This window comes from Artemia sp. Qi Xiang Cuo, chromosome 21, assembly GCF_049724085.1.
Source record: "Artemia sp. Qi Xiang Cuo chromosome 21, ASM4972408v1, whole genome shotgun sequence".
Classification (NCBI taxonomy): Eukaryota; Metazoa; Arthropoda; class Branchiopoda; order Anostraca; family Artemiidae; genus Artemia; species Artemia sp. Qi Xiang Cuo.
In genome coordinates this window covers 38,107,697-38,121,684 of record NC_142814.1, presented here as the reverse complement: position 1 = coordinate 38,121,684, position 13,988 = coordinate 38,107,697, and the positions used below count along the sequence as shown (strand labels likewise).

General features: G+C 36.7%; 1 protein-coding gene across 1 annotated transcript in view; it reads left to right on the top strand.

Annotated features, from left to right (window-relative positions):
* The window catches only part of LOC148939512 (uncharacterized), a 51,093-nt gene that overhangs the window by 31,367 nt on the left and 5,738 nt on the right, over window positions 1-13,988 (top strand). The window contains exons 4-5 of the mRNA XM_089107263.1: window positions 2,475-2,658; window positions 13,060-13,199. Coding sequence (XP_088963389.1) covers window positions 2,475-2,658; window positions 13,060-13,199 — 324 coding nt within the window. The remainder of the gene's footprint in view (window positions 1-2,474; window positions 2,659-13,059; window positions 13,200-13,988) is intronic.

Sequence of the window (13,988 nt, the reverse complement as noted above, 5' to 3'; positions counted from 1 at the left end):
CTGTAAGATCTTAGAACAAAGATGAGTCAAAAGAACGGAAATCTTTGCACAAAGATGTGAGATCTTAGTGCAAAAGAACGGGCCTTAAGTTTATTGTGTGTAAATGTTCGCAACACATTTTTAATGACGTTTTGTACAGTTCGTACACCACTGGATGTGTCTGGCCAGGTAACTTCATGGGGTAATCTGATTCAGGAAGTTGATCTTCTTTGCTACCTCGGTTTTTATTTTCATTGCCATCTAGCATGGAAGTGTCACAATGACGTAATTTCATCAAAATTACCCGTGGGGCAGGAATATTTTAACGCCTGCAGTACTTTCTCTCTCAAAGAATACGTTTAACTACATATTATTCGTTGGTTTATCCATATATCTCCTACTGTTGCCTCCTATGGAGCAGTAACTTCTTATGCAACTATAGAAGACTGCAAGTTCTACAAAATAAAGCTGTTAGAACAATCGGTAGGTATGTCCAGGATGTACATGACACGTGTGCTTATTTTAGGTTCCTGAAGCTCCTTAATGTAGGTCAGATAAGAGATTACCAAGCTGCCATATTTGTGTTTCAGGTGTTTCAGTGTAAGAATGGTTTAACCCCTGATGTTTTTAAGAATTTTTACCAAATTAATAGTGACCTGCATAATTATGGAACTAGGCAAAGTGATAATATAGTTGTTGATTTGCGTCATGGTACCAGGTCTTCATTTTCAATAAACATCTGGGCCCATCAGTATGGAATGATCTACCATTGAGCATTAGAGTGGCGGAACGCGTACCTCAATTTAAAAAGAATTTAAAAGATTATTTTTTGGGGGGGAGGGGATTTGTAAAATTTTATTATGGCTGGTAGGTTGGGTAGGGGAGAAAGAGGAGCAGGAGAGGTCAGTGTGGAATGGGAAGGTAAGGGTTGGTTGGGGCTACGGTAAGGTTGGAAGGGCGGGGGAGGGAGAGGGAGTTGAGTATTATGAGTGATGGTGAATGGATCTATTATTATTATGAGTGATGGTGAATGGATCTATTATTATTATTTTTCTTTTATACTTTATTTATCTATTATTATTTTTAATTCAGTTATTTATGTATTTATCTATATTTCTTTCATATATATAAGTTATAGTTTATCGATTTTTGGTTTATTTATAATAGTTTTATTTAAATAGTTGGGGTTTAAGTAAATAGTCGAGTTAATAGGTAAGTAGTAACGTGAACTTTCGCGCAATCGCAAACCCTCATAGGTTTTCTCCAGCGCGAAAGTGTTGTTTAATTTATTTATTTGTTTGTGAATGTCGATTAATAAACTTATGTGAGCTTATGTTTACTCTCGTAGAGCTAGTGATCATTAATGTTTTAAATTACGTATTTATTGCGAATAAAACAGGATGGTGAGGGGGGGGGGTCGATACCTATTTAATTATGCACCAAGCTCTGTGAAGGAACCTCTGGTTATAGCGACCACACCGTTGTTCTTGATGACAGTGAAGACAGAGGAATTCCAAACTTTAAATAAATATTTCGACCCCATGTCCAAGGGCTGTCCTCAGTACAACACAAATGAAAATATAAAAGAAAGTGTACATTAAAATACAACCACTGAAACTAAAAAAAAAATAAAAAAAACCTAGCATTTTTACTTCAAAAAATTTCAACCAGGACTTTTGTTGTTTATTTGTTGTCTATTTCAAATGTTATTAGTAGTTTATGATGGAAAGGCAGTGTGGTCTTCGTCGCTCTTTAGATGGGAAAATAAAACGGACGTAAGTAATTAACTGTTGAACAGGGACGGTTTTTTAGGATCTTATCGGTGCCTAATCAAGCACACGTAAGAATATGGCGTGGACTAATTTTGGCTCTTAGCTTCAGAAATGAGTTTCAAAAAATGTACATACCGTATCTCAAGCAGTAAGCTGTACGAAAAATGTCATTCAATCCCGGTTTTTAAGGGCTAGAGAGAAAGGTTGAGATGGCTTGGCTACGTTCTGCATATGAAGGATGACAGATTGCCAAAGATCATCCTTGTCGGCCAACCATCTAGGGCCAAACGAAAATATGGTCGTCCCGAATGGGGGGTCGGAGAAGGGATTTGAGGGAGATGAAAACTTCCGTCATACAATCTCGCTTTCTAGTGCTAGAGAGAAATGTTGAGATGGCTAGGACACATTTTGCGGATGAAGGACACATCATCCTTGTCGGCCAACCATCTAGGGCCAAACGTAAATCAGGTCGTCCCCCGAATGGGTGGGAACTTCCTGGTGGGTTGTAAGGAGGGATAATTTCAATAGATCTGGATGTCGGGGGAAGGGCATGTTTAACTAAGTTAGCCCCAGGTGGCTTTGTGCTACAGTGAGCTTTTAATAGTAGTAGTTTTCACGAAATAATTTTATAAGAATACAAATAGAATGTAATTACACAAGTTATATATCTGTTTCAAATAAAATATAATTGTATAAGAAATTCTAGAAAAATATTTCTTGCAGAGGTTTATACAAAACATTTCAAAAGAGAGAGAGAATTATGACAAGCTCGATGCAGAGTACAGAATAAAGATGGGGTTGCTAGCCGACATTAATAAACGTAGAGGAAAAAACTCTACATGGGACAAGGAATTGAAAGAAGACTTAGCAGAAGTTGAGATTGAGAAGCAAAAACTGCAACGCAAAAGTATGTTCGTTAACCTTTTATTTATCTTTATTTTTCAAAAATTAATTGAAATATTACAAATCTCTCTCTCTCTCTCTCTCTCTCTCTCTCTCTCTCTCTCTCTCTCTTCCTCTCTCTTTCTGTTTTTCTCTCTCTCTCTCTCTCTCTCTCTCTCTCTCTCCCTCTCTCTCTCTCTCTCTCTCTCTCTCTCTCTCTCTCTCTCTCTCTCTCTCTCTCTCTCTCTCTCTCTCTCTCTCTCTCTCTCTCTCTCTCTCTCTCTCTCTCTCTCTCTCTCTCTCTCTCTCTCTCTCTCTCTCTCTCTCTCTCTCTCTCTCTCTCTCTCTCTCTCTCTCTCTCTCTCTCTCTCTCTCTCTCTCTCTCTCTCTCTCTCTCTCTCTCTCTCTCTCTCTCTCTCTCTCTCTCTCTCTCTCTCTCTCTCTCTCTCTCTCTCTCTCTCTCTCTCTCTCTCTCTCTCTCTCTCTCTCTCTCTCTCTCTCTCTCTCTCTCTCTCTCTCTCTCTCTCTCTCTCTCTCTCTCTCTCTCTCTCTCTCTCTCTCTCTCTCTCTCTCTCTCTCTCTCTCTCTCTCTCTCTCTCTCTCTCTCTCTCTCTCTCTCTCTCTCTCTCTCTCTCTCTCTCTCTCTCTCTCTCTCTCTCTCTCTCTCTCTCTCTCTCTCTCTCTCTCTCTCTCTCTCTCTCTCTCTCTCTCTCTCTCTCTCTCTCTCTCTCTCTCTCTCTCTCTCTCTCTCTCTCTCTCTCTCTCTCTCTCCATTTCTCTACCTTCTCTAAATGGAAATTGTATAAATAGAGAATGAGTGTATACAAAAACATGGTTCTTTTGCTAATAATTAGCTTGTTGAAGTTTGGCTCATGTTAAAACCCTGTGCCAAAAATAAAATGGAGTATGCTTAATGTAAAGGACGAATGAAGGTGTATTATTCAGAATAACACCTTAAAGTATTTAAAGAAGAATCAAATTTTAAAAATTCCAATTGGCGGCAGAATAGTAGGGTTTAAATTTTTATTGTAAAATTATGTTTGAGAACCTAATAAAGGGGCTACCAAAGGCCCACTAAAAGTACTTTATATTTTCTTAGAGCCAACGATTTGTTAAAGAGGCGTAGGCCTCCCATGTATTGAATGAATGAATGAATGTTCTTTATTACCCATCTATAAACAAAAAAAGAAACGATGGAGTACAATAAAAGAAAGGAAAACAAAACAAATATGTCATAAAGATATACACAAATTACTAATAATTCCACATCAAAGACAGTGCACCTCTTCCACGGATTAGAAGAGGGGTGGTTACTCAGTTTCTAAAACTGTTCATCGCCGGCTGGAGCCGGTTCCACCACACCAAAACGGTTAACGATATACCTGTTCTTGAACCACCGAGGGGCCTGAAGCAAAAACCTCTCGCCTATCAGACTCAGTAAAAATGTCCCAAAATGGGGTCAAATATAGGATTTGCGGGAGAGCCACACTATCATAGATTCGAGAAAGGGCTTTCCGTTCCAGATTAAGTTGCGATGTAACAACACCAGCATAAACAATTCTAAGTTTGCGTTCAGCATTCCGAAGCAAAAGCTTTCGTGTATTTTTAATGGAAGACCCAATCGGGAGACCTAAATATGTTAGTACAGTGGCGGATGCCATTTCACTATCACCTAGAGAGACACTATCGGGCACATAACCACCGTGTTAATTAAGGACTTGGGACTTTATGGCATTGATACTTAGTCCTATTCGTAGATATCTATCAGATAGGTTATCAAATCTCTGTTGAAGATTAGCTATTGACCGGCACGGATTTAACAGATCGTCCGCATAAAAAAGCACTGATGTATCCAACCCTTTTGAAACGCAACTAATATGTAGGCCAATCTGTGCTGGAAGAGGCGTGTTGTTGTAGATAATCGGTGATGAGATGGCTCATTGCTTTATTCCGACGAATAAACTACAGGGAGCTCACTTTCCAAAAGTACATTTCCCAACTTCAAACGAACTTTTAGATGCCTATGCATATAATATAATGGGAAAATTACCTCAAGACTTACAAAACGGCTATTATATTTTTCTGTCCCTCCTCCCTCTGACCGCTTCGTATGGAAGGAGTGGTTGTAGGAAACTGAGAGGAGCACATTCTATTTGAAAATGTAGGCTCTAATCAAGCGTCGAAGCTATTTCAAATGTCGAATGCAACCCCCCCCAACCAGTGGGGGTGAAAGCCGCAAATTATGCAACTTGCCAATTGTTTACAGATAGGTTATATAGTCGGATAAGGGATGGATATTTGATTTTGGTTGTCGGGTGGGCTGAATATATAACAGATTATTCCTTGGAACAAGAAGGTTATACATTTTTTGACGTGAGGGAGGGGGGGGGGAGCTTAGAATGCCTAGAAATGGGCAACAAATTTCAGTGATAAGTTTGAAACTTGCAACCGCAAGTCCTTGGGTTAAGTTGAACCTAATGTAAAAGAAAATTAGTTTGATGTATGGTTTCCTAAAACTGGGTCCGAAAAAAGGCCAAAACTTTTATCTAATCGGCTCAACACTTCTATCCTTAAGTCATTGTGTCAATTAAATAAAAAAATCGAGGTTTTTTCAACTGAAAGCAAGGAGCAGCATTAAAACTTAAGACGAACATAAACTATTACGTATATGAGGGGGTTTGCCCCCTAGTCAATGCCTCCCTCATTACGCTAAAGTTCGAATTTTGTTCCAGTTCTTTAAGAATGACCCCTGAATCACAAAGGCCGTTTAATTAGAATAGATAGCTCTTTTGAAAGTAATAAAAAAAACTTTAGCGCAAAGAGCAAAGTATTGACTGGGGGCAAACTCCCCCATATACGTAATAATTAATGTTCGTTTTAATTTTTTATGTTTCTCCTTACTTTCAGTTGAAAAACTTGTTTTTTTATTTAATTTCTGATCGTTTTTTAAATAGTGCTGGGGAATCCGGCGCCCCCTTCACAGAAATGTTCCTTCCCCCATGAACCTCCTCCCGCGTAATCCCCTCCCGCCGACCCCTACTAGGAAAATGTCTGTATACTTCCCAATAACCAATGCTATATGTAAACAATGGGCAAAGTTCATAACTTGTAGCCGTTCCCCTGGGACTGTGGGGATTAGTCATGCTCAAAGACATAGCTATTAGATTTTCGACTATGCTGAACAAAATCTCAAAATTTTGATCGGGTGACTTTGGAAAAAAATCAGCGCGGGAGGGGGTCTAGTTGCCCTCCAATTTAAAAGGACTTAGAAAGTCACTTAAAAAGGGCACTATAACTTTTAGTTTCCATTCGAATAAGCTCTCTCGCGATATTCTAGGACCACTGGATCGTTACGATCACCCCTGGGAAAAACAAACAAACAACAACAAAAAAAAAAATAAAAAATAAACAAACATCCGTGATCTTTCTTCTGGCAAAAAATACAGAATTCTACATTTTTGCAGATAAGAGCTTGATACCACTACAATAAGGTTTTCTGACACGCTGAATCTGATGGTGTGGTTTTCATTAAGATTCTATCACTTTTAGGGGGTGTTCCCCCTTTTTTTCGAAAATAAGGCAAATATTTTCAGGCTCGTTACTTATGATGGGTAAGACTAAACATAATGAATCCTAGATATTTGAAATCATCACAAAAGTCTGGGTGAAACCTCGATTCTTTTGATGTATCTATTGGTGTCAAAATTCCGTTTTTAGGGTTTTAGTTACTATTGAGCCGGTTCGCTCCTTACTTACAGTTTGTTACCACGAACTGTTTGAAAGGGATCTCATCGCATAATAAAATAGTTACACCGAAAAAGGGCAACAAATCTCTTGGGGGCACTTCATTCATAAAAGAATATTCAGATTTGAGGCATGAGCTCCGAAGAAATGGGGTTGGGACTGACTTTTTCATTTGGCGTGAAACTTATATCTGAAAGTCCTTGGCACAGCAGCCGAGAGGGTGACAAAGTAGAAACAGGCTGAAAAACAGCTCGTGGTGGGCGGAATCTGGTCGGAGAGTGTTCTTAGGGAAAAATGACATTTTTTTTTGCCAGGGTTCGTCATTGCATTTGAATACATCAGTATATTTTAAATAGTCTTTCAAAAATCAAAAATTGCTGAGACTTACAGGAATTAATATCAGCATATTTTCAACAATTAATTCAGAATCATTAGGCTGATTTTAGTAAATTTTTATCTGTACTTTTATTCTTTTAGATAGATTTCTTTCAAATATACAAAAAACAAACAGTTAAATCATTTATTACTTTGTCAATTCAAAATATTGTTTTCAATGTAAATATATTGTTTTAACAATTACCAGTGTTCGTAAAAACAGTTTTATTAGGCATCAATCTATATGATTAAATGAAATCGAATGAAAAGTAAAAATTTCAACGATAAGTGTCCTTTTAATAGTAGGCTAAAATTATATTGAAAGTCTGGAATGCAATTAATCTACTCATTCAGTCTCTGACCAGTTCACATCTTAAAATAAAAAGTACATTTCATGGATTAATTTTTTACTTGTGGATAAACCTAGGCACGGAGCCAATTGATTTTGCGTAATAAATTATTAAGCTAAAATCTGATTACACAAGTGACTTGCATGTGATTACGGCTTAAGGATTATTTATGGATTGTGGCTTTGGATTAGTATTCAGCACTATTATCATCTGAATCGTGCGTTGAAATACTTGGACTACTTGCAATTACTTGAAATTATTTGCAAATTACTGGATTAATTGGCCCACTCAAAGATAAGTAATTATTTATTTTCAGTGCTACGCTCATGTCGAAATTCAAGCCTTTTGAAATTGTTCTCGCTAGTTTCAAAAGTTACCCCCCCTTGGCCAGCAATTGTTTTGCAGTCAAAAAGTGGTGCTAAAGGATTATGGAGATATACAGTTTTTTGCTACGGCGATCATTCTGAGCACCAAGTTTTAGAGTCTAATTTGAAATTACTTTCGGATAACCCTAGTGCTCGCAAAAGAACGGAAAAAGATGTTGGTAAAGCATTTACCGAATTAGATTCGTTTCCAGACATTTATAAATCGTCATCACCTACTTATCTAGCATTAAACCCAGCGAGCGTTATTGCAGAAGACTCACTGGCACCTAGCCTAATCCTGCAAAAAATAGCTTTTACCCAGGATGAATTAAATCGGACACAAGTGAATCTTACAGCTGAGATTTCCCGTCAAGTTAAGGCTAAACTATCAGACCCTGATACAGCGAATCAAGCAATTGATATTATAGTAAAAAAAATTCATGATGCTATTTCCATTGATTACAACCCAAAATTCCAAGAAATAGAAAAATCACTTAAAGGACTATTTGCAGTGGTTAAAAGCTTGGAAAGTAGGATTTTGTCATTGGAATTGAAAGTGGATGTTTTTGAACAAGAAAAGAGGTTGGATTGCTTAGTGATGAATGGAGTAAGGCAGAGGCCTGGAAATGACCTAAAGAAAGAAGTATAGGCTATCATTAAAGACAAGATGCTGGTCCCTGGTTTTGAAGTTAATAATATTGTAAATGTTTATCGATTTAGTTTGAATGACTCTAACGATCAATCTAAAGTGTCTCCAGTGCTAATACGCTTCAAAAATGTGGAATTAGCTCGAGTTGTTTTCAAAGAAAAGACTAAACTAGCAAAGAGTGGAATATTTTTATCAGAATCGCTGACAAAAAAGTGTCGTGAAATTTTAAATGCGGCAAGAGATTGCTTCGGTAAATTTAATGTATGGACTGACCGCGGGCAAATTTTGGCTAAACCACCTGGTCAATCAATGATACGAAAGATTCGATCATTCGCGGATTGTGCTTAGATTTTTTTTTTTTTTTTTTTTTTTTTTTTTTTTTTTTTTTTACATGTATATTTTATGATTTAATGCCATATCTAAAATCGATTGTCTTTTTTTTACTGGCAAATTAGAAACACCCCCAGTTGTAGGACGACTTTTTGAGCTTGAAAATAACCTGTTAGATGTTGTAAGCATTATTAATAATTCTATCGGACATGTCAACAGTGATTTGATCACAGTGAACCACACAGTAATTAGTATATGTGTTTCTAGTCTGAGGGAGGCTGTCAAGCGGGATGGATATTTTTCAGTGCTCCAGTTGAATATTCAGGTTCATTGTTCTTCAGTAGAACATCTGAAACATATTTCTTCTGGGGGGCTACTTGACGTTCTTTGTTTATGCGAGACTTTTTTAGACTCTAAAAATGATATGCTTTTGGATTTGCAAGGTTATAAAATGGAACGACTGAATCGAAAAAAGATGGCGAAGGGTGGTCTTGCTTTGTATTTTTCTAATAATCTCCCATATTCTCTTAGAATGGATTTATCCAGAAATATCGAAGGTGTATTTGAGTCAACTTTTCGTAGATATTAAATGTGGAGGTAAGGATTTAATTGTTGGTATTATTTATCGATCTCCTAGTGGATCTATTCCACTGTTTCTACACACCCTTAATGACCTACTGGATACCATCCTAAAACAGTCGACTGAATTAATTATTATGGGAGATTTTAATATAAACTTGATGGATATAAAGTCTTCTGTATCTTTGGATTTTCTGTCGTCCATGCTTGCCGCAGGTACTTTACCTTCTGTATGTATCCCATCTCGCATAACAGAGAGTACGTCATCTCTGATTGACAATATTTTATGTACGGCCACCTTCATCCAAAATTATGTTTTAGTGAGCGACATTTCCGATCATTTCCCTGTTTACTCTAGATACTGTTTTGATAAACTGACTATTGAGAGGACTGGTGAGTCTGGTAAGAGGCCTTTTAGGTTTGGTGAAGTGGAATTGATGCTTCTTAGGTCAAGATTGGCAGAAATTTCTTGGGGCGGTTTTGAGAGTGATTCTGATTTTTGTAATTTATTTGATACTTTTGATGAGTCTATTATAGACGCTGTTCTTGATATGTGTTTTTTTTCACTTTCTAATTGAAGGTCTAAGAATGCTTTTCATGTAGGTCCTTGGATCACCCTTGGGCTCCTTTAGAGTTGTTGGATAAAAAATATTCCCTGGATGGCCTTTAAATCTGCTAGCCCCTCAATGAAAGCTATTTGCTTTCAGCGATTTAAAATTTTTAGGAATATTTATAATTCTGTGTGTCGAAAGACCAAGTCCCAGTATTATTTTAATCGTTTTTCAGATTGTGGAAAAGATATACGAAAAACATGGCAGGTTATAAATTCTGTGCTTAGGCCCTCTTTTCAGTCTCCATCAGCCCCTTCTTTTTCGGATCTCGATGGAAAAATCATCGAAGATGAACTGAATGTTCAAGATGCATTTACTTCATATTTTGCGAATATTGGTAAAACGACTACTTCGGCTGTTGGTTCTTCTCCTTCAGGATCCAACTTCAGGTCTTATCTTGTGCCACCTTGTATGAAGTCAATGTTTTTGGAACCAGCGACGGAGAAAGAAATAGCTAAAATTGTTATGGGATTGAAAAATTGTTTGTCGTCTGGCCCTGATAATATTCCTACTAAAGTAATTAAGTTCATACTTCCTTCCATTATTTATCCCTTAACAAAACTTATTAACCTCCCCTTTCAGCATGGTATTTTCCCGAGTAGTCTCAAGCGTGCTCGAGTCATCATATTATATAAGGGGGGGACACGAAATGATCCAGCCAACTATCGGCCAGTTTCTTTGTTGTCTGTGTTTAGCAAAATATTTGAGAAGGCGATGCTTTCTCGTCTTAATAATTTTCTTACTTCTAAAGATTTTTTTCACAATTTTCAATTTGGTTTTCGAGCAAATCATTTGACTGAGCATGCTTGTGCAGTTTTACTGAATTATCTTCACTCTGCCATAGATTCCCATCTGATTCCTGCTGCTTTGTTTCTGGATGTTCGTAAAGCCTTTGATTCTTTAACCCACAGTGTTCTTCTATTTAAACTTTCTCATTTTGGCGTAAGAGGTAGTGCGTTTGATTGGTTCAAGTCTTTCTTGTCTGGTAGAATAATTTCTGTTGATTCACTTTTTTGCTCACCAGCAAGTGTTGACCAGGGGGTCCCTTAATGGTCAGTTTTAGGGCCGGTAATGTTTTTAATTTATATAAATAACCTAATTTTTGCAGTTGGAAATAAAAATCCTCTTTATTGCTGTCGTCTATATCATCCAACAGTCTCCCTTACCCATAACTATAATTTGCATACCTCGGATTCTCTTGTTACTTTTGCCGATGATACCACCCTTATTACTTCCGGGAGAACAGAGGATGAGGTTCGTACAAAGTTAGTGGACCTCTTTGAGAGAGTTTCAATTTGGTTTGATGCTAACTATCTTTACTTAAATTTTTCTAAAACTATTTTTTTAGTTTTTTCTAGTATATCCCAGGATTGTCCTCAATTATCTGAAATTAATATATCCAAAGGATTTATTAGTAGACAAAAGGATGGCCATGTCAGTTTCCTAGGTATCCTACTAGATGAAAATTTATCTTTTAAACACCATATTGATTTGATTAAAATGAAGGTATGCAGAAACCTCGGTATTCTAAGAAAACTAAAACATATCTTTCCAGGGCCAATTCTAAGAATCCTATTTCATAGCTTAATTCATTCTTATGTTTCCAATTGTTCAGTCATATGGATGTCTACTTTCCCTTCTTTTCTCAAACCGCTTTCGAATACTTATGATAAAGCTATAAATCTTATCCAGGATGTAAATCGTTTGGCATCTAAACCGTTACTTGATATTAAAAAACTTTATATTCTTTCCTGTGCGTCTTTCGGTTTTCTTCAGCTCCAGGGTGATATTCCTAGGTCCCTTAGATTTACGTTTTCTTTTGTATCTGATCGGTCAAATTATCAACTCTGTAGCTCTCTAAATATCCAAATTCCCCATACACCAACAATAAGATCTGATTTTAATCATCTTGTTGCGTGTCATTTGACATGGAACACCCTTCCCGGTTCGACTCGAGAATGCCACTCGTTTGGCACCTTCTAAAGACTAGTACACAAATATTTGCTTTCATGTGATTAATTTTATTTACTTTTGCCTGCTGCCAATAGTTTTTTTCATTTAATTTTTTATTTTTTTTTTATAAAGATGATTTGATTCATTGTGGTTTGATACAGCTTATTTATTGAACTCTCCTTTTTTTATAGATGTGATTCACTGTAGTTTGATAAAGCTTATTTAGTGAACTCTCCTTTTTTTTTTTTTTTCTCTTTTTTTTTTATATGTTTAAATATTAATGTTATGTTTATATTGTTTAAATCTTAAGCGTTTAAATGTTTAATGTTTATTTGATCTTTTCATAATCCCCCTCCTACAGCCTACAGGCCATGGAGCCTTTGTGGGGATTTGTAGATTGTTATGTAATTATTTTACTGGTATATGGAAAATAAATCTATCTATCTATCTATCTAAAATGTGATTTTTCCCGCGAATTATTAGTTCGAACTCGTGGTAACTAAAGTAACAAAGACTTTAAAATAAAAATAATTATTTATAAATAAATAAAATTAAAATAAAGACATTAAAATAAAATAAAGACATAAAATAATAGACATAAAACAGACATTAAAATGAAACCATTATTTCGTCCTCCTAGACACATCTTTTGTCTAGCCATGCCCAAGGTCATATCCAGGAGGGGTTAGGGAGTTTTACCCCCCCCCCCCTCCGAAACGTTTGTCTGACTCGTAAAAACGTAACAGAAATGTATATAAAAAAATTGTGCGTTTCTCGGCGTACCCCCCCCTCCCGAAAAAAAAACTTGTGTAAAACAACGCCCCCCCCCCCCGAAAAAAAAAATCCTGGATACGACTGGTCATGCCTACAAACTTTGATTTTCTAAGAATTTTCTTTTGGCTGTCCCAAAATTATGAAGCTAGTTAAATTTGAAAACGATTTCCAGCCATAAAAAATCAAAGATTAACAATATGCTGCTTCCAAAAGACAACCATGCCTTTAAAAGAAAGCTACACCTTCTTAAGCTGTTTGACTCCAAATCTGTTTAGCTTATTTTGGCTGATTTCTTACCCACGTTGTTTATTTTTCAAATTGGTGCCTACTATTAACAAAACTACATAACTTCATTTACGGATCTGTTTATTGAAATTGATCATCCGATTTTTCCGTAATTTCTTAAAATATATATGGTTGCTTAAGTTACCGCTTTATCGATTCAAACAATAAGATTTAATCGCCACTTTCCTTTGCGCTTCAACTGCGCTTCTTTGCGCTTGCGGTTTTCTTCGCGCGTCTTTGCGCTTACGCTTCTGCGAGCAAAAGAAAATTGTTAGTGAGAATGGGGACGGCACAAACAGACCTTCAATCAAAGTGGTAAATGCAAGCCTATATTCTTACCAGTTTTAATTATGTATAGCCACACAGCATACCATAAAAATGGCTTCCTTTTAGACTTATTTTTGATTGCAGAAGAAGAATTGGAAGCTCTGCGAAATGGTAAAGTTGAGAAAATTCTAAAGCAAGAAGAAGAAATCAGACACAGGATCGAGCGCTCAGAAGGAAAGATCAAACAAATGCCGGAACGAAATACTCAAGAAAGGATTATCAAGGTAGTAGGGATTAGTGCTTTCCCCAGGGAAGAGTCTGAAGGAGATCCTAGAGTAATACTTAGGAAATAACCTTCTACCCGGAAAAAATAAACTATTGCCCTGAGACGGTATGAACCTCTATAATTAACAAAAACTGGAAACTCCCAATAGATTACTATTACTCTGAACTACCTAACGAACGGAGCCACTAATGAAAACTATTCCTTTGAAGGTCTTAATTCACTAATTTTAAATTTCAAATATAATTTTTATTCTCAATTTGATTGTGTGGAGTTTGTATTCGGGGATTACGATTTAGCCATTGTAAACTAAGCAAAATAACAAAAATAACGTTGAGAGTAAATTAAACAAATTAAAAAAAATATATAGAAGGAAAACAACAATAATGCAGATAATAGATGGTAGACGAATTATGAGTGAAAATGCGGCCCAATACCACTGCGAATACGGACGGAGGCAGGATTTTGGGATTATGAAGAATCATCCAAACGTCTAAAATAAATGTTGTTGACGTAAAATTACTACTACTAGTCCTACTAACAATTCACCGCAGCACCAAGCCGCCTTAGGCTAACACAGCTACGCACGCTCCGCCTCCATCCCAATCTATTCAAAGCATTCAAAGCCTCCCTCTTTACACCCTCCCAGGAAGTTCTCATTTCACTTAAATCTTTCTTTACGAAATCCTCCCACACCAACCGTGGATGACCTGCTTTCCGTTTAGCCATAGACAGTTGGCCGAAAAGGACAATCTTAGGCAATCTGTCATCGTTCATCCGCAGAACTTTT